General features: G+C 36.0%; 4 protein-coding genes across 4 annotated transcripts; 3 read left to right on the top strand and 1 right to left on the bottom strand.

The window, feature by feature from the left end:
- Positions 1-1,975: 1,975 nt before the first annotated feature.
- zc3h7bb (zinc finger CCCH-type containing 7Bb) lies at positions 1,976-14,964 on the bottom strand. Its single transcript, XM_043254239.1, has 22 exons — positions 14,741-14,964; positions 13,675-13,735; positions 13,542-13,578; positions 13,234-13,431; positions 12,924-13,082; positions 12,266-12,346; positions 12,090-12,149; positions 11,935-11,977; positions 11,573-11,823; positions 11,180-11,480; positions 10,657-10,715; positions 10,406-10,505; positions 10,160-10,321; positions 8,781-8,986; positions 8,577-8,677; positions 8,266-8,447; positions 7,156-7,232; positions 6,751-7,022; positions 6,413-6,518; positions 5,341-5,449; positions 5,105-5,238; positions 1,976-5,008 (listed from the first exon to the last, which is right to left on the bottom strand). Exons 2-22 carry the CDS (start codon positions 13,731-13,733, stop codon positions 4,970-4,972), a joined length of 2,736 nt encoding a protein of 911 aa, XP_043110174.1. The 5' UTR covers positions 13,734-13,735; positions 14,741-14,964; the 3' UTR covers positions 1,976-4,969.
- An 877-nt stretch (positions 14,965-15,841) lies between these two features.
- cby1 (chibby homolog 1 (Drosophila)) lies at positions 15,842-17,054 on the top strand. Its single transcript, XM_043254454.1, has 5 exons — positions 15,842-15,938; positions 16,289-16,395; positions 16,491-16,596; positions 16,688-16,800; positions 16,926-17,054. Exons 2-5 carry the CDS (start codon positions 16,318-16,320, stop codon positions 17,004-17,006), a joined length of 378 nt encoding a protein of 125 aa, XP_043110389.1. The 5' UTR covers positions 15,842-15,938; positions 16,289-16,317; the 3' UTR covers positions 17,007-17,054.
- Positions 17,055-17,078: 24 nt separating this feature from the next.
- On the top strand, positions 17,079-21,666 carry slc16a8 (solute carrier family 16 member 8). The gene is made up of 4 exons (XM_043254453.1): positions 17,079-19,546; positions 19,650-19,793; positions 20,365-21,195; positions 21,315-21,666. Exons 1-4 carry the CDS (start codon positions 19,330-19,332, stop codon positions 21,506-21,508), a joined length of 1,386 nt encoding a protein of 461 aa, XP_043110388.1. The 5' UTR covers positions 17,079-19,329; the 3' UTR covers positions 21,509-21,666.
- A 498-nt stretch (positions 21,667-22,164) lies between these two features.
- Positions 22,165-26,093, top strand: pdap1a (pdgfa associated protein 1a). The gene is made up of 6 exons (XM_043254384.1): positions 22,165-22,388; positions 22,755-22,837; positions 22,946-23,014; positions 24,220-24,341; positions 24,418-24,569; positions 24,981-26,093. The coding sequence occupies exons 1-6, from the start codon at positions 22,376-22,378 to the stop codon at positions 25,013-25,015; spliced, it is 474 nt and encodes a 157-aa protein (XP_043110319.1). The 5' UTR covers positions 22,165-22,375; the 3' UTR covers positions 25,016-26,093.
- The last annotated feature ends 1,272 nt before the right edge of the window (positions 26,094-27,365 follow it).

The following is a 27,365-nucleotide window of genomic DNA, read 5'->3' as shown; positions in this document are numbered from 1 at the left end:
TAAACTTATTCAGCATTTATTAACACATTGGTGTCAGTGTTTAAAACAATAATATGCTTCGTCATCGCACCTAATTAGCTCGTGTCTCGCGGGAGAACTGTGTTTACCCACATCTTCTCCAGTCTACGGCGGGTTTTTGGCACATGGCCTCGCACGTGCAGCCATGACACGCAGTGTGCTTAGGGACCAATCACGAAGCAGCAAATGTATAGTAAAAATATATCGCACGTTTCACGCGTAAAATGAGATCGCAAACGTCTTGCCCTTGCGTTTAGTACTGGTGATATGCTTTCTTGCATTATTTAATGTTTTCCTCTTTCTGTTATATATTGCATACGATGCATTACAAATAAACAATTAGCAATTGGAGGATGTACCCCACAGTATTATTTAAATTTAATTTACGGTTGTATAGTTATAACATAAAAAAAAAAAAACACATTTAAAATATCAGTCCCAGTTTGCATGTCTCTGCAAGACTGTGCGCATGCTGGCAATATTCAATGCATAAAATAATTATATCGGATAATGTTATCTAATAAATGCATAAATTACAACATAAACAACGTATGACGTATTTTTTTTTATAATATTAATAGTTTAATTGCAAATACAGTCTATTTTGCCACCGTCGGTAATGTATCCAGAACCTTGCGTTAAGAAAATTATTTCTCAATACACAATATTTGCTGCGTATACTTATTGATCATGAAAAAACGTTCACGTTCGTCTAAAACAATGCATTGCTTATTAGTGCTATGAATCTAGAAGTATAGTTAATTTACATCCTATTTATGTAGCACTGCGTATGTACCTACTTAATGAATGACGTAGTTTCTAGTGTCACAAGTACAATACTGCAGTATAACGGCTCTTTCAGTCGCACACTTTATAGTGGGAATTCGGGCAAATCGACGTGTTCCAATTTCCCTTTATTGAGCCAATAGTGAAAATTCTTACCGTTGTCATCAATCGAAGGGACAGAGAAGGGATACTCGAGCAGGGATTTAAATATTTCCGGAATTTCTGAAGACATCTCAAACCGGTATCAGTTTCTCAACACCTGGGAAAAGCTTGAATGCAGGAGACGCTTCGACTTACTCCAACTCTCTCTCACATAAAGAGTAGTTTGACCCGCTTGCCACTAAAAATTCTCAAACTTTTTTATTGCGCTCACAAGGTCTGTCGTACCCACAAAGTTACTTAACTAGTCCCGCCTCAAATCGCCTTATTTCAATAGGGATGAGGATTTTGACCAATGAACATCGTTTCAAGGCGTCTGTTGTTTAATAGTTAATAAGGCACGGTCGTTTATTGGTCCTTCTAGTTGTATGTATTCACCAGTGAGCCAATAAGAATTAAGACAAGTTATCTAAGTCTAAAACATCTGCGTGTCAGTGTTATGAAAGTGAGGGCAAAAATTCAGTTCAGCGGCGTTATCAGTGTCATTCGCTTTCAGAGCTTTATGTCGTATTTGGTAAAATGTGATAATTTTCCATCTCTGCAGTAGCGCAATGAGATAAAATATTAAACAAAAACTGGGTTTTAAATGTATTCAGGTATTAACTGACTAATAATAAACTGCAGTCTTCATGTACGCAGGTATGTGTTATCAGTATGTTTACAAGCGTACTTCATCGACTATTTCTATTCTTTGACCTACGACTTACTAAAGGGGCAAAAAATGTGGTTAAAAGGCTATCCATGCATTATTTACCCACTGTTTTATCACGAATACAGCCTAAGATAACAGATTATTAGAATGCTGCTTTTTGCATATTTTTAGAAGTCTACATGCTAGTCAGGTTTTGGGGAAGGTTATATTTGACTGGATAAAGTCAAAGGAAGTGTGCATAAGACACACACACTAAATTTCTGCATTCCTTAAAATGCATTTTGTTATTTTTTGGGAAATATGTATATGACCTCAGTGCTAACTTTAACAAATCCACGGTTCCAAAAAAAACCACACACATTGTCTAAAACAGTCTATTTATTGTTAAACACTTTCATGAGATTTTGGTCCACTGTGATCAATATTTCACTTCCAACCAGGGAGAAAAAAGGAGAAACAAAACAAACAAATGTAAAAATACAGTACAAAAAGAGGCATTGTTGTTTTTCCTTTTCATTTTTTTTTTTTTCAAAACCCTGATTTTTACTGGTTATTTAAGCAGGTGAAAAATAAAGCCAACCGAAACATCTCAACCGATATAATCCAACATTTGCTAAACCCCACATTGTCTTTTCAGGCAGAACATGAATTATTATGAACATATTTCTGCTTTACACTTCTAGAAAGTGCGCAACACAAAGATCATTTTAAAAATGAACAACCTTCCTTAGTTTTGAGGTCTAGAGAGCCCAGAACATTCCAGTTCTGTGATAAAATAAACTCAAATGGAGAATGAGGATGAGTTAATGACCATTACTGCAGCCTCCAGGCAGTCAATGGCCAGCAGTACTAACCCTTTGATATGAATATGAATGATTGCAAATTCCATCCCATGTTTGAACAACAGAGACTGTTAACTGAGGTTGTTTTTTTCTCTCGCCGGCTCTGCACACTACTTCAGATCTACCATCTCAGCATGATCACGTGCCTCAGAAAATTCAGATTAGAGTCATGTGCAAAACCAGTCTCTGTTGCAAATCTAGAGAACATTAACGATACACTTCCCTCCCCTATTTCTTTAAACAAGTTGTCTAACGGTGTGTATATATCATTATACTGAAAGAGTAGGATTATTTGTTAAGGTATTTATAATCGTATATAAATGTATCGTATAAGGCGCTATGCAGACAAACATAAATATCCATGTATGCTTTGTGTCCCGTCCCAGTATAGCGCTGTGAGGATCGAATCAAATCAATCAAGAACGTGGTGCAGATGAAAGTTGCTAAGGCAATAAAATTGCTGATGTCTTTTCACTACAACCACTCTATAAACCCTCTTAAAAGAGATCCTGGGTTTCAGAAGAATGACGGGAACTAAAACACATCACAAAAGCATGACACCCTAAATGTTAACAGCGTCACTTGCTTTTCATTGATTAAATTGAAAGGAAACAAGACAGATAACTACCCTAGGATCTCAATTCCTCTATTCTGGACAGCTCACTAAGCATACATAGGCATAATTCACTGTTAAGTATTATATTCATACATGGATACATATATTTAAAGTGTTATACATAGCAATTAACATATACATATATCAATAGCATATAGGAAGATAGAAGTAGTCATAATGGCAATCATTATCATCACTGTCATCATCATAATAATAGCAGTAGTAATAATATGATCCCTCGGTAAAGCGTACTAGGTCACTCCAGAACGTCCCTCTCAATCTCCACACTGCAATCTGTTACCAGGCCAAAACCTGCTCCTTCACATGTCATTAAAACCCTGGAATTCAATGCAAAGTACAAACTCAATTCTATTTTCTATAACAAACCAATCTCAGGGTGCTTCGATTACCATTCTATAGCCTTTATAGGCAGTTTGAGGCAGCAAATTCTCATAGATCTCACAAACCGGACACTTCTGGAATGACTCATAAGAAAAAATAAAATTAAAAAAAAAAAAAAATCACTAACCATCTAATCAGCAATACATGTCATATAGCATAGCTCAATAACAAGAAGTTCTATGTAATCAATACAAGGTAAGGTTATACTTAATTAAGCTTAACTGCTAAGTTATCAATAATCATTAGTAGTATGCCAATATAGTAGATATATTTGTGTGTGCATGTGTGTGTTTTTGTATATATTTATATATATATATATATATATAGTTATATATATAGTTATGTCCACTCAAAGTAAGGACAAGGCATACTAAGGGTAGCACTGCATGTCTTGACAGTATATTATGAATTAACTACACATAGGCAGGGCAAGTACAGCTCTTTTGCCTATATTCTTGTAATGCGTCTCCGTTCATGCTCTTAATATGAAACCAATAGATCGTAAATATGGAGAACTAATGAGCTACTGGCCCGCGCTGAACTATGAGTCTCCTAGTAGCATGTTTATGGGTGTTACAGATTACGCACTTCAAAAACCCATCTAATAGCTTGAATGAACAAACACAGAAGCATCTTCCAACCTCCAATCACTCAAAGAAAAAAAAATACAAAAGTGTATTTTCAATCTAAATTAGTCAGATCACTCAAGACTACAAACAGCCCTTGTGTGCACTCTTTCATCTTCTTTATCAAGCACTGCCAAACTGTCCCTCAGTGCAAATGGAAAGAATGAGGAAATGTGTGCATGTCAGTGCAAGATCTGTGACTGGCATTTTGCAAGTTTGGGATGGTTTTTACTTAGTCCATTATTAATTGCCTTGGTTTATCAAATACATTCGACATCCAAACAAATCTCAAATTTCTTTTAAATGGCCACTTATGGCTGTACATTCAAACTCTTCTACCAATATGGCAGGAACACAGAGTTAAGCACCACTTCATAACTTCAATCTGATGCCAAATACTTGACTGAAATATGAGTGGCCTTCATGCCAGGTGCTTTGATTTAATACAGGGAGAACCAGTCTGTTTTGGTTTTGAGTTTAAAAAGCACTGTGGGAATAGATCTTTAAATGCTCAGAAATGTGTTTAGGGAACATAAAAACAAACTGCCCTTATTTGAGTTAGCTGTGAAAGTACCAGTGTGCACTCACATGACACCCTACGAGCTTGTCAAGTGTCATGTCAGTGAATGGGCAAATGTGTTTGATAATGGGTGAAAAAGCATGTCAGGTGTGTGTGTGTGTGTGTGTGTGTGTGTAGCAACAATCACTGTGTTTTTTCAGTCCTATAATCAGGCTCTCTGCCCTGGGGGCATCAGAGCCTGGTACTTCCCAGAGTGGCACTGAAAGAGTGGGAAAGGGCCTTAGAAGCTGACATCTGAACAGGAAGACTCATCCAGACTGCCTGGAACCACACACTTCCGGGCCCAGGTCACAGATCCCCTCCACCACCAGACATCCGGCGCCCAACCTGTCAAAAAAGAGCACCGATTTGATAACGCAGTTTTAGAAACTAAGAGTTGACCACTTTGACGCAAACAAACCACTTTCTTCTGCAACCACCCACCATTGACTCAGAATAGTCAGTTGGCATGGCGATCTGTTTTTCCTCTGGGGGTGGAGTCATTAAGTTGCCATCTGCACGTCGGTTCTGATTGGTCAGTGAAAGCCACATCTCGTACATCTGCTGCATGTCTCTCACTTAAGAGAACATAGACAGCTTGTATTAAATTGCATTAATGGATAACTGAAGCAAAAAAAAAAAAGCTATAAATCATTTAGTTAAAAGAAATGGATTCTCACAGCTGTTGTTTTTCATATAGGTCCACACATCCCGCTCCTCCAAACTGTGTGCAAAAGAACAGTTCCCAATATAGTGGCACTTCTTCTGTTTCATGACATGAACACACATCTGCAAACACAAACGGATAGACAAAAACTTATGAGCCAAAAATTCAGAGATTATGTATCAATAGTCAATTTCCAATTTATGTGAAAGACATATTCAATGGAAAACCATCCTATATATACACACACACACACACACATTATAAAGTCATACTTTTTTTTTTTTTTACAAGTTTAGTTTGAGCTATGTTTTTTTTTGCCAACTCTTTCTGGTTCAAATCCATCAAAGATCTGTTTACGATCTGTGCTTCATTGAAATCCAGCTAAAAATTAACAAAAAGGGCTGTGTGGGGGGACTAAAATGTATATATTTCCACAACACTTAATGTGGCCTTTTGGTGGTTCTTGATAGACTCAAGATAATATATAATGTTAATTCAGAGGGCTGAGTTGAAAATGCCATGATTTAACAAAACAGATATAGCCAATATAACAAAGGAAGATTTTAGTTTTTCGCTATTTCCTATTCAAGCATGAATAAAAACAAACAGTAGACATTACTTGTTTAGTTTTTGACAGTTACAAGTTACTTTCAAAAAAGAAATTACAATCACTAACTGCTTCATCAATATTGTATTAAAATTACTTTGTAAAGTAATTCAGTTACTCAATAAGTAATAATTATTACGTTTGTGCAGGTGACTGCATGATGTGCTCAAATAGTAGAAACACAGTAGATGCAAATACCAAAGCCTAATAATTACAATAGTATTAAGATATTTACTATGTATTCAACCTGTCATTTATCTGAAAAGACTGATAAGGAATTCCTGTTGAAAGAAACCTAACTTAATAACAACTAACCATTACTCAATAATTACCTTCCAATACCAAAAATGTTTACATTGTATGAGGCTTAACAGATCATGGAAACAGCGCCGCAGTTCAGTGTCAACGCCAAAGCCTGTTTGTCTGAAGAAGCGTTTCTGTTTGCCGTCACAATTAAATCAACAAAGGACTGACTTACATCATATTGTTGGGGGTAGGTACGGGAAAAAGGCAACGGTCGCACTACCACCCACTTTTTCTTCTCAAATGATTTCACTAGCAACACCCTGCGCTCTTTTGTCCAGCTGGAAAAAAGAATAGACAAAGCAGAAAGAAGCGTTATATCATAATTACACCAGATATTACATCAAATACCATTGGCATTGACCTGAGGCAAAGCTGCTGCCTACTGTGTCCAATAAAAGCAGTCATATTACATCTGTTCCAGTAAACATTAAAAGGTACATACATTTTTAATGAGCACATAATGTGAATCCTGGTGGTAAGACGATACCTGCTTGAATAAGGGAAACCAACCTGTGCCTGGCTTTGGCAGTGCAGTACTTCAGGGACTTGTCTGGCTCATTGACCTGGCCCTCCCTCCAACACTGTCCACAAACAAACTTCATCTTCAGATTCAAGCCGCGCCCTCGACCGCATCCTACAAGTCCTCCTCCACCTCCTCCTGTGCTTCCGCCCCCGATGCCGTCTCCTCCTCCGCTGACAACACCCCCGGAGACCACAGCACTACCGCTGACGGCGCTGCTGTTACTGCTGCTCCCGCTGGGCTGGTGGGGCCCGAGCATGGGCTAAAGATGGCAGGGGAAAAAAAAAGAAAGAAAGATGAGACTTGAATCAACAATTTACATATAATCAAATCTGCTGCAGAAGAAATCAAAAAAAAAAAAAAAAAAAAAAAAAAAAAAAAAAAAGAAGGCCCACCTTCTGTCTCTGTGCATTCTGTTCCAATCTGTGCCAGTGTCTCTTAGACTCTTGCACCATCTCCTCATGGGTAATACCTGACCAAACACATAGGCACAAACAAAAACCATCAGTTGCTTTCAATAGTACTCTGCCAAACACAGTAATGAACCAGAGCATGTTATTTTAACATCAAACCGGTGTCTTCTGTTCATAAAATCTGAATTTATTTGCTCAAAAATACAGTAAAATAGTAACATTCTAACTAAGGCTGTCAGTTTAACATGTTAACCTTTGTACTTATGTAAAAAATGTGATAAATGTATTTTAACGCAGTTAATGCACTGGCCTCACCCCTAGACCTGTACGTCATCTTAAATTTGATACAGTTGACTATTGACAAATATGAATCATAGCAACCACTTCATAAAATGCCCCTATATGTGTTTGTTAAATTGTTCTCATGATACAATAAGCCATATCACATGAGCAGGGAGAGCAATATCAGACGAGTGCTGTTTGTCCTGAATATCATTAGTGCAAATTTTATTTCATACAACAGTTCAGTAATAGTTATTTTCAATACAATATCATTTTTTTGCTCAATTTTGCAGACAACATATTAAAGACATTGCAAAACTGTGCAGTGTTGTTTAGTTTCTAAATGAATTAGCATTTACAATGAATCAATGATTCAAATGTGATTCATAAAGAGTCATTTACAATATTCTGTTTGAACGAAAAAGAATGACATGATGATTCAAAGAGTCATTCATAAAATTAGCCTTTTTACTGAATGAATCGTTTGAATGAATGAGTTCTAAAAAGACATTTACCACTACCTTCCGGCATATTTAGAGTATAATTTAACCTTTTAATTAATAATAAAAACTACTAAACTAATAGCAAAAACTAATAACAACGACAACTTTTTTAATTAATTTAGTCAATTGTGAATACCGTTCAGTATTAAGGTATTTTGAAGACGGCGGGTAACTAAGCTATTTTGGCAATCAATGACTTTCCCATTGTATGGACAAGAAAAAAATCTTAGGTTGTCAAAAGCTTATGGGTTACAAATCAAAACAGCTGATTCAACTCTGCATGCATACAAACATAGCTTTTATGTACCTGTGTCCTGCTGAAGCACCCAACACTTGAGTTCTATGACTGAATGTGCAAAGGAGCAACTGTCCTCCCGCTGGCAGCCATATCGCACCTCGTGGCGGCACACGTCAAATTGGCAGAGCGGGTGAAGAGGGCGTACTTTACTGTAGCGCACGTTTGCTGAGCGAACAACGTGCACCAGGCACCTGTTAGGCAGCATCATAAGACAAACATATGAGAGGGTATATGATGCAATGGCTGTTTAAGTGCTGCAAAATCATATTAGTGAACTCAATGCATTAAAGGATAAAAAAAATAAAATAAAAAAAACTCACTTGTTATCATCAAATGGATGTCGTGCAGTGAGGTTGGAACACACTGCGAGATTCTCCTTGCTTCTTTTGCTAATGATACGAGGCTTACTGTCAAAACATTCCTACAGAAAGCAAAAGTCAGAATAATCACTAAGACGACATTTCATGCAAGAATGTAAAACATCTAGCAGTGAGACAGGCATTACATTTGAAAGTACACATTACCTCACAGAGGAACATAAACATGCCCATATGGAGCTGAAGTAGACGGGTGACACTGAGGGCCCGTCGTTCGTTGGTGCCCAGAGGGTCAAAAAGAAGCTCACGACTTAGAGCTCCCTTCCTTTCTTGTGTCCAAACATCTATCTCCTCTTGGCAATAGGCAAAAGTGCAGTTTTCACCATACTGGCACTCCTGACGCTCTTGAACCTCTGAAAAGAGAGAAGGATCAATGAGCTTAATTATTATATTTCATTATGATATTATAAATAAACACAAAAGAACTTGATATCCGTTTCCAGCATTAATACATTTTAGAAGTGTTAAGCATTGGGCAAACAGCAAATTGATTCAATCCACAATTCACACATTTTTAACAAGCAAAATTTTGATTTTACAAACTTATTAATAGTAATAATTCAATTCTATGGATTTTACAATTAATTAAATTCTACTATAGATTTGACTTTTTTTTGTGCATTCATAAGTTTACGCAAAAGCATATTACGCAAACAATGTGTATTTTAAAGCTGAACAGACCTAGGAAAAACATATTTCCTTAAATATTTTCCGTCCTGTCCATGAGTTTTTGGACCGAATGTGACCATTTTTAAATTCCAAGATATGCCAGAAATCCCAAGCTATTTTCCAGGTTCTCTCTATATCCTAAGACTCCTCAGTGTCTTCTTCTCTCCCATGTAATCAATCATACCAGTAAAACAACAGTATTTTATCTTACAGAAGACAGCAATAAGACTTTTATAATATAAAACCATTTTCTATTTTAGAAACAGTGACCATGCAGCGAACGGGTAGCTTTTATCAATGGGTTGTGAACATTTGACTCAAGAACACATCACTATTGTCAGAGAGACGTTATTTGCACATGTGACTGCAAGTAACAAGGCCTGAGGAAACATCACACAAAAAGTGCTCAGAAAATGAGTCAATGAGAGTTACAGATGCAACGAAAAGTGAGCACAATCCATTATGGGGTTTTTTTTTCAACCTGCCATAGAACACTGCTTAGTACATTTCATGTTTTTTTTTTTTTTTAAATGCACTGTTGATCTTATTTGTCTGTTGATTCCCTCTTATTTTATTTGCGTTGTATTCTTTGCAAAGCACTGTGGTAAACCTCCATTGTGTTTAAATGTGCTCTAAAAATAAACGTTATTGACAATGCAAAATTCAATGCAACTGTGGTTACACCGATTTGGTGTAACAATGCAAAATTCAAAAATTCATGTTTCAAGATAAAAGCATATGCATCAACAGGATTCATCATAAATGCTTTCAATCATATCACTAGGCGACTTAAACCCATTACAAACATCTATTCAGTACATAATTTCCACAGTTCCTCAATAAACACTGATCTATACCTTTGCAGAGAACAAAGGCCCCAAGGAAGTTATTACGAGCAGGACGGGGTCGCACCCTCTTCCAGGTGGGGTCATCTGAGGACTTGAGACGACAGAGCAGCACATCTCTCTTACAGCGATGCGCTGCATCAGGTTGATAATGGTAATCCATGACCCGTGGTCCTAATTCAGAAAAGATTTGCGCGTTTAAGAATAGCTCTGATTTTCGTCTTATATTTCACATCACACATTTGAGAGGTACAATACCTATGCGACTGTAGCAAGCATTGCAGGCCTGTCTGAACTCATGTGTGGCAGCCAGAGGGTTTCGTGACAGCAGAGAAAGATTAGTACCAACCGGTCCGTTCTGTTGGAAGCAAGAACAATTCTGAGTAGGTGATTGATAGCAAACCATTTTTTTTTTACACGCATTTAAAGTTGAATGCCAAGAAGAGATACAGAGTAAGACTAGGAGCAAAAACTTAGCGTTTTACAAATACAGAACAGTTTAAACTCACTGCATTGGAGGCATTATGATTCCGCAAACTGGGGATGAAACTGTGAGAGATTCGTCCACCTAAGATTAATAAAGAAAGTTAAACAGGAATGAAGAATGGCATAAAAATACTTAATTTATCATCTACTTTACTACTATCAGGTATAAAGTTTAATTATTATTATTATATAATTTAATTACAGATATATAGTCAGTAAGATTGTATTGTTTTTCAAAGCAGTCTCTACATTTATTTGATCAAAACACAGTAATACTGAAAAATATCAACATTTTCAATTTGAATAATTTAATTTCCTCTAATTATTTTTTGTATATTTTACTCCACTATTCTTCAGTGTCACATGACCCTTCAGAAAGCGTCCTATAAAAATGAATCCTTATCAATGTTGAATACAGATGTGGTGTTTAATATTTTTGTGGAAACGGAAACATTTATTTATTTACATATAAACTCAAACCAATTTCTTTCCCAAACTCCAAATGTTTAAATGTTAATGTATCAGATTTCAAGTTAAAACACTGACCAGGAAGTGTGTACTCAGAAAGGGAATCCAGTCCTCCTGAGATTAGCGATCCAGACCCCCCCTTCCCAGCAGCATCTCCAGCTCCTGAGCTAAAGGAGCCAAGGGAGTCCATCGTCTGGGAAGAGGCTTCGCTTTGACCTAGAACTGAGGAGGACTCCAGTGGGGGCAGCGGACTGACGGCAGAATTGAAATACTGAGTCGTGAGCTGAGCGGAGGATGCTGGGAGACCTGGAGAGTAAGGAGGTCTCAAACCCACTGCAGTGTTTGGTAGGTTAGTGGGAATGGCGCCTTGAACTGGGTTCTAATGGACAGATAAAATAAAATCATTACTGATCTATCCAGTATTAAGCAACTATGTCCCACTGTCCCTCTCTGCAGCTCTATTTGACTCACCACGCTGACTTCAGCTCCTTTGGGAATACTTTCCAGCAAGGTGTCCAGACATGAGGTGTCCTCATTCATCACACATTCATCCATGTGTTCAGATACAGGCACAGAGTACGGCACTCGCCCTGGTGGCTCCTGGCTTGGGCTTTCTGGCATATCTTGGGGCACAACTGGGCTCAGTGAGGGCATCTGTGGGTCATCACTTACTGGAATTGGTGTAGCCAGAGGAGCAGGGATGCACTGGGCACTTGTTAAATCTGTGGGATAAAGAGAATGCCGAACCGTCTAATGCATTTTTGCTTAAATGAGGATGCATACTCATAATTCAATTAGATTTATACTGATGTGCGAATATTTATATAACATACCTGATCCAATATCAGTCAAAGACTCAAGACCATTTGAGGAGGTCTGGGGAAAAAAAAACAAAAAAACAAGGAGGTTTGTTAAAGTAATCAAAACTATGCAATTCTCAATTTACATAACAGCTTTTAACAGAACTTTTTTTTTTTGTACAACTTGCCTCCCCTGTAGGAGAATTAGTTTCTCCACTGCCGTCGGTCGCAGATGTTGAAGAATCAAGCTGGAATAAAAAGGTGAGACATGTTGGAATGAGTAAAATTATTAGTTGCAAGTGATCAATATTTTAACCTAGCAAAAAAATAAATAAATAAAAAAAACAAAAAAAAAAAAACAAACCTGAGGACTGACGTATGCTTTGCGGATTTTCAAACCAAGTTTGTTAGCTAGATCCTGAGCAAGCTCACTGACTTGTCGGTCCTGGGTAAAATAAAGCAAGCAAATAATGTTTTATTAGTTAAGCATTAAATTAAGTGGCAAGACAAGTCAAACTAATCTCTAAATGAATATAATAATATGTGATCATACTAAAAGACTGGGCTTGTTACTATTTTGTTTTGTTTATGAGAGGTCTCTTATGCTCAGTAAAGCTATATTTAACTGATAAAAAAAAAAAAAATACAGAAATATTGTATTAAAAAAAAATCAAGTTTTTAAAATGCTATTTATTCCTGTGATGATAAAGCTGAATTTCCAGCAGCCATTACCCCACTTTTTTTTTTATCCTTCAGAAATAATTTTATGTTGATGAAAAAACTATTTTTTTCAAAACATTTCTTAAGCATTCTCTGAATAGAAAGATATACATAAAGGTATTTATTTGATGAAATGAAATTATGTATATGCCTATACTGTCACTTGTTTACTTTATGCATTAAATTAATCAAACTGACAATATAGGCAATAATATTTTTACATAAGATATAATTTGCTCAATAAAAGCAATAAAACAACATTCTGAATGAATATACTATTTATTCTACATATACAAACATACGTGAGGGGCAGTTAACAGGCATCCGGTGCCACACTCATAAGCCTCTCTGAGTCTGCCCAGCTCCCTCAGACAAAGTGCTTTCCTGTAGAGTGCCCTGCGACTGCCCTCCGACACACACAGTGCGCTATCGCAGTCCTGCACGCCCCGTTCGTACTCCCCCTAAACAGAAAATCCAAGAGAAGGCGGACTTGCAGAAATTGTCTTTGCAACACTATTGAATTACTACGTCATTTGCACATATTAAATTCCATTAAATCCACAGCTGACGGATTTAAATGTCAACTAATTGTCCAATAAAAATCTAACTTACCAGACTATAATGTGCAGCTGCCCGGTTCACATAAAGGCTCTCTAACAGCTCAGGGGGAATGACCAGTGCTTCAGACTGAGCATAGCGAGCTACATTCACACCCTCGCTGTAATGGACTGCTGCCTGTCTCCACTCTCCATCGCGATAGACTGCGTTACCTTCATCCAGCAAATTACATACTAGCTGAGTCAGGAATGCCTGAGAAAAGAAAGCAAGAGAGCTTCTATTTGAAATAAGTTCTGAAACACAATAACTACAGATTAGGTGGGGCCACTTTTCTTTTTTTCGATTTTACATATAAATCATACCTCATAACCTTCAGGTTCAGGGAAAGGCAAAGATGACCTGGCAAAAAGAAAAATACATTTAGCAAAATCTTATCAAGCAGTAGAGGGGAAACAGGTAATGGTATAACTGCATTATGGAGATAATGCTACTTACTGAATGAATCCCAAGGCTTTCTGAATTTCTTCTTTACGCTTCTGTCGTTCTAGATCCATAGCTGTAACATATCACAACCAATAAGCAAACATTTTTTACAAACCCTTAGGTATGGTGCAAAAAATAAACCAAAAATACACCTTGTATTGACACATACATACAATTACTGCAAGTGGTAAAAGCACAAAATGTTTCTTAAAACATTACAGTTATGCGTTTTTTATATTCTTGCAAACATCAAAACTGACACGCCGGCGCAAAATTGTAGTTTAATTAATTAATCAGGAAAATATTGATGATTCAAGCTTGTCTAGACATAACTGAGCCAAATTTAGTAATTTAACACACAATTATATGCACAAATAGATTTTACAGATATATAATCTCTAAGGCCTAAAATTCATGGTGAGCAACTCGGAGCACATCCTCGGACTTGCCTAGGAAAAACACCCACTAAGGTAACTCTCGCCGGACTTCAGAAATCACAAACAAAAAACGGCAATTCTGTAGTCGTACTTGAAACGCCCTTCAACATAATTTAGAATATATAACATATTTTGCCGACTTAACGTCAAAAGGCAGTGTCAGTGGACACTAATGAGAAAGTTAACTTGCACGGGCTTCGGGTTAGCATTAGCTTCTATGCTAGCTGGAGCTCGGCTAGCCCGCTAATGCTGTCAACTTCAGGTTTGTTTACACCAATTAATATCAATGATGACTTTTATATGCCGACGCAAAATAGTTCCAACAAACAACCAAAATATTTTCTTAGACTCTAATATTTTATAATTACATTTTGACTGTCCTTTGATACACAGCATCGTATAAAATCTCTATAAAATTGTCCTGGTAGCCAATTAGCAAGCTACATTTCGCGAACTACCGCAGCGAGGACGCGTTTAAAGATTTTTTGCACCGTAATAATAACTGCCATAAACACCAGAGGATAAAGAAAACACCAGAGCGGGTTGATTATTAAAATGTTATATGCAAATTCGTCTACATTGCAAAAATCAGCTATGTAGCAAGCTAAAACAGAACCCTATTAGTAGGACATTCGACCCACCTAAGACTTTGGATCTTCTCTTCCACCAGGAACTGTTTGATAACGCAATAAATCCCTTTAACTATCAGGCAAAAGGTTTGGGTGTTTCATTCCTTCAAAAGCATACTTTTAATTCATTCGCCTGCCCAAAATCAACGGACAGAACATGTGCGTCTTGAGTCGTTTCCCCAAGTTGCGCCCAAGTTTAACTAAACCGTCCAGGCTGTGAGGTCCTAAAGGCAGAGAGATGGATCCTTTTTTGTTCAAAGTGGGGCATTCAGCCGCTAGGGGCATGGGTGATTTTCTTTAGAAAAGCTTGGCAAGTCTTTCATAAAGCAATGGCCAAAAATCTCGCATTATAAAAAAATAAAAAAATATCTGCCTGGTCCTTAAATCCAGGTACAAATGGCAGTCTCTGGTTTATAGGTCGACTGTATGTATAGATATTGTAGCAAAATTATATTTATATCATGTTTAGCTTTTAATTTATAGCAAAGCATACATTAATTAAATATTGTTTTTGATTTAAAAAAAATGTAAAATTAGAATTAACAGTTACAGAGGCTAAATCACATCAAGTATTTACAAGTATTTGTTTAGTAAATAAAAATGATTCGATCTCCAAAATGATTTGTCTTCTGAAGTAAAAATGCAAGAGGCGCTGAGATGTCCGAGGGATGCCACAAGATTCTTTCTTCTTCTTCTTCTTCTTCTTCTTCTTCTTCTTCTTCTTCTTATTATTATTATTATTATTATTATTATTATTATTATTATTATTACTTGCAATATTAGAGAGTTAAAGTGTCAGAGAGCTGTCATAATATGAACATGTCAAGATTTTATTTTATTTAGAATCTATACAGTCTTTAAAAACGGTATAGATTCTAAATAAAAAAGCCCAAATAACTGCTAAATGAATTTGAAATTTAATTCTGATGCTTTATGGTTAACTTGGAAGGCTTATCAAGCAAGACAAAGCATAATATACTTAAACAGTGGTGCAATCTGTGCATTTTCTCTCGAAAATTCACCACCAAATTAAATTAGACTAAGAAATGCCTCATACTTAAATGTTGTCTATTACTTGGAAAGGAACCTTTAATCTATAAAATTGAACTTCCGGCGTTGCTAGGCTCCCCCGGAATTAGCCGTTTGTTTACACATTTCTTTGGCTTTTAGGAACATCGTTGAAGCGGTCGTTAGGAAAAACTAAAGCAGCGTAAGTTTTTTTACGTTATACATGCATTTACATATACATGCAAATTCTGTTGTGCTCGATCGATGTTTTGAAGAAGATGTAACTTACTTATAACTAGCTGCTTTGCCTTATTTGCTTACAGTAACTAGTCTCTCGCAGATAACGGTAGTCACCTTATTATTATGTTATCTTGTTTTGTCTTTTGCATCACCTTATTTAATTGCCTTTTTGAAATTAAGATTAGTTGCCTCTTGGTTTCCTGAGTTGTACAACTAATTCGTCTGTTGTGGATGTTGTCTGTCATTATATGTCGGCTACAGCGATTACTACCAAAAATACCATGTATTGAAATACATGTTATGTTGATGCAGGTTGGGAGGTCTGACTGTTTACCTCAAAAATGCCCTTGTTTGGCAACATTTTCAGTCCCAAAAAAACACCACCTCGGAAATCTGCATCTCTTTCCAATCTACATACAGTAAGTACAATGTTCTGTTAGTAAGATGCATTTTAAAGCCAAAAATATGTGTTTAGATGCCAAGTCATCAGTTGTTGTTTTGTTTTGTTTTTCAGCTGGATCGGTCAACACGGGAGATTGAATTAGGTCTGGAATATGGATCTCCGGTGATGAATATTGGCGGTCAGAGCTTGAAATTTGAAGATGGCCAGTGGATTTCAGGTGTGACCTCCTACTATTAAAAAAAGACCAGTTCAATTTGAGTATAGTTCACTTGTTTAAGGAATGTAATGAATGTCTTTCTCAATCACAGAGTCGGGAGGTAATGTATCAGGAAAAGAGGTACATCGACTGAAGAAAAGGAATCTACAGTTAGAAGAGGAGAATAATCTCCTCAGGCTAAAGATTGAGGTTCTTCTTGATATGGTGAGTGTTGAATTTATATAATGTTCAAAGCCACGATAGCATGGAAAATATGCAGGCTAAATGTATATACAATTATAAATTACACTGCGCAAATTGCAAAGTGATTGAACGTTTTTTGCTTAAAGCTTTCAGAGTCAACAGCAGAAACACATCTCATACAGAAGGAACTTGAAGATGTGAGGAGTAATTCTCGAAGAAAGAAATGATAAAAGGAAATTTTCTTCTTTTTTTATCTTTTTACAGGTTTTTTTTTTTTCCATTTTGCCATTTATGTGAAAAATAGGTAGATTTTTTCCCCCCCAGTTTCAATTAATAATTTAAGTTAATATCATTTTTGCATTTTCTGTTCGTTTTGCATTTGAAATACGTTCACCACCTATAAAAAAAATTGCTGAATTCAACAAAATTTTCCGATTACGTAAAATCAGCTGTGTTTACAATACAATAACTTGTCTTATGGCCAGTTATACCAAATCCACATTCCTTTGGCCTCAGTAAGTGCTCTTACATGACAGCCCCAAAATCTTTTTGCATGTGTGTGATCTGAATGTGCATTCAAATAACAGAAAACAATTACCCTCTTTCTTTGGTTCAACAGTAAGATTAGCCAAGAGCTGTAAAACATGTACATGCTGATTTAAGAGGATTTTCATATGGAGTGTGAGTCACGTATTACACGCCTAAGGTAGAAAACTCTGATCTGGCATTTTTCTTGTTCTTGTTCTTATTATTATTATTATTATTGTTACTCTTTTTTTGTTTTTATAATAATAATAATAATAATAATAAAATAAACCAAATAAATTTTTAATTATAATAATTGTACCAGTTTTATGGCAAAGTGTTTCTACTATGTAATTTGACTTTTCACAAGTGGACCTGTCAAACCATTTCATTTAATCTCCAAAACAATAAAAGAACAAATAATGGTTTTCAATACAGAACCAAACTAATTACATCAGTGTGATGGCTCTGTGTTGTTTTTAGAATGAAAGTGCATTGTGCAAGTTGTCATACTGACAAAACAAGTAAACAACCAAACAATAATTTCGTAATACACTTGTACTGTCCGGGAATTTCACCTCATTACCTATAAATAAGAGACTTTGTGAGCAGATTAATTACAGATTATTAGCAGGGAGTACAAGGCAAGGAAGGAGGTGCACCAGGAGGTTTATTTAGCAGATTATGCTTTAAAATAATTTGTGTGTACAGTGCAATGGGGCTTGGCTGATGACAAGACTTAGTGCCTTATGTGTCTAGATAATATACATTATGTCTATTAAGAAGGCCAGGTAGATCATACAGCTACTTGAAGACATTTTCTGCTGTTTCAAAAGCCAGGTAAGACAATTACTTGTGTTTCAAGTATCTTAAAAACAATCAAATAATCGTTCTCAAGATAATATTTATGTTTATCTGTGACGATTTTAAATCTTCCAGGTAAAAAAGCATCTGGATTTCATTGTTCGTATCCAGTCGGCTTTGTTAATTGTGATATACATATGGCATATTTAGAGTCTATATGGTTATGCAAAACTAAAAATTTCCAAACTAATTCTATAGCCTCTGTAAAACAATGTAGTGTTATGGACACTAATAGAAAATGAATAGAAAGGATTTTAAATGTGATATTATTTGCTCGATACAAAGAAGTGGAGTGAAACTATTATATTAGGTTTATGTCTAGATACTAATCGAAACAGGATATTGATGAATTGCAGTATTGTAAAATTTTAAGGTTATTTAAAACTAAAAAGGTCCCGGTTATAATCTGTCAGATGTCTGGTTACTTCAAAAGCCAGACATTTTAAATCAGATTATATTACAGTAATGCACAAAAGTAGAGTAAAAGTATCCAACCTTGAATGCATTCCATAATCTTAGTACAAATTATGCATGCTGTGAAATTAATACCATTTGCATGCAATTTATGATGCAACATCCATGCAAGGAAAGTCCACTTTAGACATTCTATTAACAGTAAGTAACTTTCCAACTACATGTCAAATAGCAGACAGTATTCTGCTAAATATTTATTTTATTTTGAAGTGTACACAACATACAATATACTGACTGTGAGAAACTTTCTTCTATTACTAGTTTCTATTACTTTTACTCTATTATATTTATTGTATATATCTTATTGTACCAATCCTAAACCCTAAAACAGTTCTGAAAATTAGTCGACGTGTAGTTGACGTTATGAGAATAGTTATGAGAATATCTGAAGTTTACTGTCAAACGTGTGGTTTTTACCCAGGGACTTCACTAGATAAAAAAAAAAAGTATCACTTAAGTATTGAGTAGGTTGGCCTATACTTCCTGAAACTGAATAAAAAAACATGTGCCTTGTGCTCAACTCAACTTCCTTTACGAATGTGATGCAGGTTCTTGAGCAGCAGCACATGTTCAGTACAGCGTCAACGGAACAGAAATTGTTATATCTGAACAGATTTTTTTGATTCTGCATATAAGTATATCACATAAAAGCCTTTTATGTCTTCTTTTTTGGAGGCCTGATCAGCTATGGGAATTATTGTCGAGGATCGAGAGATGGTAGGTGCTCCAGATGGTGGCTGGGGCTGGATCGTTCTGCTTGGATGTTTTGTCATCACCGGCTTCTCATATGCCTTCCCGAAAGCTATAAGCGTGTATTTCAAAGAACTGATGAAGGAATTTAACTGTGGATACAGTGAAACCGCCTGGATTTCATCTATAATACTAGCAATGCTATATGGTTCAGGTAAGATACTATAAATGTAATTATAGAACCTTTTCATGTTTGTAGAAAAATCTTTTTTATTCTCCTTCTTAATGCTCAATATACATATGTTCGTTTAATCCAGGTCCGATCTCCAGCATCATGGTCAATAGATTTGGATGCCGGCCAGTGATGCTGGTTGGAGGATTACTGGCCTCAGGAGGGATGATAATTGCATCTTTCGCTACTAACATAATCCACCTTTATCTCACTGCAGGTGTAATTACAGGTAACTAAAAAAAATATTTGATAACAAAAACGTATGATCTGTAAGCGGTTATTTTCTTTGCTCAAACTGACTTTTCACTGTTTACATTGCTTATATTACTATCTTCATTTGTGCATTCCTGAAAGACTAGTTTCAGTCTTGCTATAAAATGTGGAGAGTTTTTAGTGACAGCATGGTACATTTTTACATCTTTATGAGCGAGTCATTGAATATTAGTTCATCCAATTCGTTCAAACGGAGATTCATTCAGGAACTACCCACATGAAAAAATACTATAGTAATTTATAGTAAGTACTATAGTGTATTTAATTGTGAATTCTCTTAATCAGAAAGTTTAGGTTTCAGAGATGTTCCTCATAATAACTTATTTTATGTTCTATGTAAGAAAAAAAGAACTTGGAACCACATGTCAAGAAAGTAACCACATACTGGCATAACAACGTGATAACAAAATGACATAATTTACATTTTTCAAAGGGATATTCAAACTCTGAGGGTATTGATATTGCGATAAACAACGCAGAACTAAATTCCTTTTTTTTTAATGAATAGTACCTTTGTCTCTTTAAAGGTCTTGGACTGGCTTTGAACTTCCAACCATCACTGATTATGCTGGGGTCTTATTTTGACAAACGCAGACCACTTGCCAATGGATTGGCAGCAGCTGGAAGCCCTGTATTTCTGTCAGCTCTTTCTCCATTAGGACAACTGCTGCTCGACCACTATGGATGGAGAGGAGGCTTTCTCATAACTGCTGGTCTTCTGCTCAACTGTTGCACCTGTGGAGCAATCATGAGACCCTTGAAATGCAAAGAAAGAAAAGCGACAGCCTATTCCCAAGAGCTCAAGGAAATGCTGCCTCCTGAGGCTGGACAAGAGAATATCGTTTACGAAAACAATAATGATAAAAAGCCCAGTAAAAAGAAACTTTTGGACTTCAGTGTACTTGCTGACAAAGGGCTTATTATCTATATTATTGCAAAATTTATAGTTGTCCTTGGCCTATTTGTTCCAACTATTCTACTAGTCAACTACGCTAAGGACCAGGGAGTGCTTGACCAGGATGCTGCTTTTTTGTTGTCTATTATAGGATTTATTGACATCTTCGCACGTCCCACTTGTGGCATAGTGGCCGGTTTAAAATGGATCCGACCCAAAATGTCTTATTTCTTTAGCTTGGCTTTGCTCTTCAATGGCCTAACAGATGTATGTTCAGCTACAAACACAGACTACAAAGGGCTAGTTATCTTCTGTGTGTTCTTCGGTCTCTCTTATGGCATGGTGGGTGCTCTGCAGTTTGAAGTGCTGATGGGTATTGTGGGAAAAAGCGGTTTTTCCAGTGCACTTGGCCTAGTGCTCCTTATCGAGGCAGTGGCTGTGCTGATCGGACCTCCCTCTGCTGGTGAGTTATGATGAAAACATGTATTAGATTGAATCATCCATTATAAAATAGTAATTTTTATGCTAAATTAGTAAATTTAATAAATAATGTTTTCTTTTATGTGTTTTTTTTTTCCACAGGTTATTTGGTGGATAAGTACAAAAACTATGAACTGATTTTTTACATGGCTGGAGGAGAGTTAATCGCTGCAGGAATATTTCTTGCCCTTGCATCATTCTTCATTATTGGCCGAAAGAAACACAAAGACACACAGCAGAAACATCATGGTGATGTGGCAATCAATCCTAAAAAAATAAACAGTGGAGAAAGTTGAAATGTGGGACATTTAAGTTCAATTAATTTTGTATACATGTACATTATTGATATTAGTGTCTTATATTGTGTATATGGTGTGTCTGTTTAAATGTTTCTAATTTCATATAAATAACATAAAGAATTCCACAATCATAATGTGGGTGAATAAGGACTAAACACGTCTGAGACAATAAAAATGATTTTGAGTGATAGAAATGTTATTTTATATTCATGCTGGTTTTATGTGCTGTAGGCCTATATGTACACAGATGTTTACATTTTAATTGAATCTACAAAGCACCAGTGTTGTGAACTGAAACTACTTTTGTTTGGTAGTGGTGGGGGGTGGTATTGACAACATAATGAAATAAGTTTAAATCTACTTAATCTAGTAAAACTGAAACTTAAAAAAGATAAATGCAAATATGATATAAGATATCCTATAAGATTTTATATGTATACTATAATATTTTATAATATATACTATATCATTATATAATTAAATAATGCTTTTTAATTATAGAATTATCTATAAAATATTAAAACAACACTACTTATAACGAAAATGTAATACAATATACGAATAGAGTATGCCATTGCATTGGCTAACTTCCTCTGTCGTAGTAACTGTGTGTAATTTTGATTGGTCAGCCCAGCAGTCAATCATCGACAGCACGGCCGCTTGACGTCACTCTCAGGAAGCGGCAAAATAGTGCTTTCAGCGTTGAGTCGGCGAGGTCGCGTCATATTTAACTTTCAAAGAGCTAATTTTAAGGCTCACAGAACACAATAAAGATATTCAGTGCTTCCGGGTATATTTAAATTAAGGACCAAACATAATTTTTTTCCCCCCTGAGGGTTTTCATCGTCAAAGAGTGTTTCAACAATGCCGAGAGGAGGTGAGTGTCGCGTGCTTGCTTCATGGTTTTCTAACGTTTTCGATTATCCAGAGTCGGTATTGTAGTTTAAAAAACATATGATGGGGAATTGGAAGTGAAGATAAATGTACGGCCCAAGAAGATACTCCTAATGGTTGGAGCTTTTCTATAACGGGTAAATCACGGTGTATGTTCCCTAGTACAACAAACCCCAGGCCATGCTGGACCAGTACAGCCACATGGATGGAGAAGTTTTACAGCTTCGACGATTCTTTTTCATGCTTAGCCTAAGTTATAGTAGTACAGAGCTACCTGTATTGTTATATTCTCTTTTTTAAAATATTTTAAATGTTTATTTTTTTATTTTTACCTTGCCCACCACCTTAGGCAAAAAGGGCCATAAGGGCCGTGGGAAGCAGTTCAGCAACCCCGAGGAGATTGATCGGCAGATGAGAGCTCAGAGGGAAATGGTGAGTGTACTAATGCTCATCTTCTGTCATGCACAGGCTTCTGAAAGTGAAAGAGTGTTTGCTGAGCATTAATTTGTGTAATGGAAACTCTGATTCATTTGGACCTAGGAAGCAAATGAGGGGGCTGAACGTGGAAGTTCATCAGAATCTGAAGAGGAGAGCAGCAGTGATGATGAAGTATGAGATTTTAGTTACATTCACATAAATTGCTCAACCTGAAAGGAATGTCTTTTTTTTATTTACCATTCATTGTTTCAGACTCATAAGATTTTGGCTAATCTTTAAAAACACAAAGCCAGACTATTTTTAAATGAACTTGGGAGATTTCTGTTCCTCCACTAAATTTCTACGCACACACACACACACACACACATATATATATATATATATATATATATATATATATATATATCATATACTGAAAATTGAGTGGGTACTATTGTCGTTTTGCATTAGACACATTATTTTCCTGTTTAATGCCGTAAAGGTGCTTTGACACAGTCTGTATTGTTAAAGGAACACTCCGCTATTATTGGAAATATGCTGATTTTCCAACTCCCCTAGAGTTAAACGGTTGAGTTTTACCGTTTTCAAATTTATTCAGCCCATCTCTGTGTGTGGATGTGGCACTTTTAGCATAGCTTAGCATTGATCATTGAAACTGATTAGATCAATAGCATCTCACAGAAAAATTGCCAGTTCAGATATTTTTCCCATTTTAAAACTTGACTCTTGTATAGCTACATTGGGTACTCGGAACGACGGAACATGGGAAATTTTGAATTTCCAGGTCAATATGGCTCTGAGCTATTAATAGAAAATTATGCAGGGCCTGAAAATTGTCCCCCATCAAGAAACTTTGCTGCCATACCATAGGTGCAGCAGGCACAATGATATTACACTGCATGTTCTGCCTGCTGCACCCATGGTATGGCAGCAAAGCTCCTTGATCCTTATGGCAGAATGAGAATATAGTTCCTAGCGTATCGGCCTAGAAAACAACTTAATTTTCTGTCGAAACTTAATACACGATTGGAAAAGTATCTAAACTCTTTAGTCAAAAGCAATACATAAATAAAGGGATTTCATAAACAAGTTTTAATTCAAGTAGAGTCACAGTAGCTTTAAAATGAACAGATAACATTTTTTTTATTCACCTATAAACATTGATCAACCCTGATACATACAGCACATCAAATATGAAAAAATCTATCAAGTATTAAAAATGTTAATGTGTGTTCCAAGTAAGAATATGGCATGAGGATCAGTAATTGAGTAAAGTAACCCTACAATATTATGATTACTGTTATTAGGGAAAGCTGGTTATAGCGTTGCAGAGGCTGTTTTTTTTCTTAATGATTTCTTTTCCTCTCTCTAAACAGCCAAAAAGGAAAGGTGTGGAAGGACTGATTGAAATTGAGAATCCCAACAGGGTCTCCCAAAAGAGTAAGAAGGTTGTAGAAATAGATGTCAATGAACCTAAAGAGCTCTCACGCCGGGAAAGGTATGTGGGACAACATTTTAGAACCTCACAGTCAAATACATTTTTTTACATTTATTATTTATGTTTCCCTGTGAAGGGAGGAGATCGAAAAGCAGAAAGCTAAAGAGCGATACATGAAGCTGCATCTAGAGGGGAAGACGGAGCAGGCCAGGGCAGACCTTGCCAGGCTGGCCATTATAAAAAAGCAGAGGGAGGAGGCAGCAAGAAAGAGAGAAGAGCTGAGGAAAGGTGGGCTGATAGCATTGTTTTCCAATGATAGATCAACAAAAAGCTATGTTTCCATCTGAAGTTGTTTTAATCCAGTGAGATGGTGATTGGATCAGTTATGCTGTCTCGTGGTAACATTACTTTGTCGTGTGCATCAAAAAATGTATTTAAATGTTTCTATTGTAGTTCATGTGCATGCTTTCTTATTGGTTAAAAATGTATCTGACACAGTTAAGTGTTAAATTTAGCAATTTAAAAAAAAAAAAAGTATGCTTATTTTAGTATTTACATTCAGTGTTCAATATTTATTTTTATTTAATGTAATAAAATTAGATAAAATGCATTTATGCTATTTATTCATCGCCTTTTTCTTTAATAACTTGTAATAATCTTGTCTCCTCTTTTTTTTTTTTTTTTTTTTTTTTTTTTCAGATAAAGAAGCAGAAGAGGCGAAGTCGAAACGCTAGTCCAAGCATCAGTACACAGGACGGGGCTTTTCTGGGGAGGGAGGGAAGGGGACTAGTTATTTAGAGGAGACAGCTCAGGGGAATCTATACATGTCATTCTTCCAGCCAGCCAAGGTTGGAGGATTTGGACATTTATAGGAAGTCAAATGGGAGGTGGTTTATGGTGTTGGAGTTTGTTGGGTTTTTATTTTTAATACCACCAAACTTCACTCACCTTATCCCTCTCCTGACACATTCACTGTGCTCAGACTCTAAAGCTGCTGGAGTTTACTCTCAATTTCTACATTTCTATGTTATCACCATTACATTAGACTGGGATGTTATGGAAGAGTGAGGTAGGGTTGCAGGTGTGCTCACATGAGCTGACGGGGAAGAATGAAGCAGGTTGTAGAGTGGAAAACACTAACTAGACGTTTCGTCTTTTTATGTAAAGAACAACATCAGCCCTTCTACTGTACTGTTCTGTCAATCTTTGTGGCCTCATTCTGTTTAAGTGCAAAATGCATCTGTAGTCAAAGGTTAATAGAAGGTTATTTTGGTTGTTACCTCTTGAAATCAGGGCATGCTGGAACCTAATGCTGCAGGTTACATCATTTAAAATGTTATTGTTTTTAAGTACTTAAACACAATATAATGCAATTTCACAGAAAAAGGCATCACTATCATCAGGACTGTATTAAAGTAGCTGGTGGAGCTGTTGCATGTCTGCTGTCACCACATCATCTTCTATAATGCCCCTCTGCTCAGGGGTTTTCCATTTCTCTTGAGGTGGGACCATTGTTTCTGTCACTACCAGACTCACTGGTGTGTGTCTTCATAGTATTTTGAAGAGTTTTTATGCTTTAGCCCGTTACTGGTACCTGACTTGCCTTGACCATTTAAGGAAAGCAATATTACATAGATGATGCTTATGGTGCAACATTTTTTCCAGTTCTTAAACACAATTATTTACAAAGTATTTTAACATTTGTAAAGCATTCACCAGTACTGAAGTAAGTATTTACGTGGGGTATTGATATAAAATCAGTGGAATTCCTTATTTCAAACTTGTATACAAATAAATAAATAGATAAACGAATTAAAGTGTTTTGGTTTTTTTTTTGGTCAGTCAATAGGTACGTTTCAGCACAGGGCTACTGAATTCACATTACTGATGTAGAGAGAGTTGAGATTTAAAATACCCCCAAAAAATAAAAAAATCGAATATTAATTCATTAGTAATATTTTGCTTTCCTTTTGCATTCACTGAATTTTAGGTAGCATGTTTTTTTTACGTTGTGATACATCTATACGAATACAGAAGCTGTAAAAATTGTTTAGAGGGTTACAACCGCGCGTTTTTAAAATTTATTATTTACATGTTCTTAGACATCGTATAATAGTAAAAAAAAAAAAGTGTGCGCTGCCCCGGTTACCTCATATCCTGAAGACGAACAGCGAGAGGAAAAAGAACATCGAAAGTCACGTGCTCCCGTTGTGTTTTCAACTTCAACGTCTTATGACAAGACCGATTATTGGCGCGTGTGGGTACACGAATAGGTGCTTTCCAGGTTTCAATATTGTGTGTAATATTTGAGCTTTATTGTTCTAAAATGAATCGATAGCTTTTTTTTTTTGTAAATATAAGTCAGGGCTTATATATATATATATATATATATATATATATATATATATATATATATATATATATATATATATATAATATGTGGTCTGTTGAGTGGTGAATCAAAACCTTAGATCAATAACCATAGTTTGAACGAGCCAGTATTAGAAACGGTATTTTTCTTTTCTGTTGCAGCGGCCTCCTGTAGGAGTCTCCATTTCACCTATAGCATTTTTGCTTGGGACATTCCACTGGTTTCAGTTCTTTGTCTTAACCACAGTGTTTCCCAAGCTGATCATTTGTGATGACAGTCCACCATAAATTTTATATATATATATATATATATATATATATATATATATATATATATATATATATATATATATATAAACCTTCCCCTTTTAACCTATCTTTCACATTCTGCTGTTTGCTCATACAAACTTATGGCTACTTGATTACCAAAGGTAAGGTAATGAAGTTAATGTTTATAAATGCCACAAAGTTAACTATGGTGAACAACTATAACCGGTTTATGATTAACACAGATGTATATAAAAATGTAATTTTTTTTTTTGTAAATTAACTTTAATTCCATCCACCACACTCCTGGCAGTTATATATATATAGTACATAGCAAATGAGAGCTCTGTGTCGTGCAAATCTACTTCAGCGTTTTCTATGGCCAGATTGGACTGCATGACTTTCACAGCATGATATGAAAATGTCTTTCCTCTTATGCATTTGGTA

The sequence above is a fragment of the Puntigrus tetrazona genome, chromosome 12 (genome assembly GCF_018831695.1).
Source record: "Puntigrus tetrazona isolate hp1 chromosome 12, ASM1883169v1, whole genome shotgun sequence".
In the NCBI taxonomy this organism is placed as follows: domain Eukaryota; kingdom Metazoa; phylum Chordata; class Actinopteri; order Cypriniformes; family Cyprinidae; genus Puntigrus; species Puntigrus tetrazona.
Note: the sequence above shows the minus strand (reverse complement) of the source record. Positions and strands in the feature narration are given on the sequence as shown.

Excerpts from the sequence above, each read along its gene's own strand:
- zc3h7bb (XM_043254239.1), bottom strand. The coding sequence starts at position 13,733 with ATGGATCTAGAACGACAGAAGCGTAAAGAAGAAATTCAGAAAGCCTTG. Across the intron at positions 11,824-11,934 it reads TTTGACTGATATTGGATCAG|ATTTAACAAGTGCCCAGTGC; the intron begins GTATGTTATATA and ends TTTATCCCACAG. Across the intron at positions 5,009-5,104 it reads CTGACTATTCTGAGTCAATG|GTTGGGCGCCGGATGTCTGG; the intron begins GTGGGTGGTTGC and ends CTTTTTTGACAG.
- cby1 (XM_043254454.1), top strand. The coding sequence starts at position 16,318 with ATGCCCTTGTTTGGCAACATTTTCAGTCCCAAAAAAACACCACCTCGG. Across the intron at positions 16,396-16,490 it reads CTCTTTCCAATCTACATACA|CTGGATCGGTCAACACGGGA; the intron begins GTAAGTACAATG and ends TTTGTTTTTCAG. Across the intron at positions 16,597-16,687 it reads AGATGGCCAGTGGATTTCAG|AGTCGGGAGGTAATGTATCA; the intron begins GTGTGACCTCCT and ends TCTCAATCACAG.
- slc16a8 (XM_043254453.1), top strand. The coding sequence starts at position 19,330 with ATGGGAATTATTGTCGAGGATCGAGAGATGGTAGGTGCTCCAGATGGT. Across the intron at positions 19,547-19,649 it reads AGCAATGCTATATGGTTCAG|GTCCGATCTCCAGCATCATG; the intron begins GTAAGATACTAT and ends CGTTTAATCCAG. Across the intron at positions 19,794-20,364 it reads CACTGCAGGTGTAATTACAG|GTCTTGGACTGGCTTTGAAC; the intron begins GTAACTAAAAAA and ends GTCTCTTTAAAG.
- pdap1a (XM_043254384.1), top strand. Across the intron at positions 23,015-24,219 it reads AGAGCAGCAGTGATGATGAA|CCAAAAAGGAAAGGTGTGGA; the intron begins GTATGAGATTTT and ends CTCTCTAAACAG. Across the intron at positions 24,570-24,980 it reads GAGAGAAGAGCTGAGGAAAG|ATAAAGAAGCAGAAGAGGCG; the intron begins GTGGGCTGATAG and ends TTTTTTTTTCAG.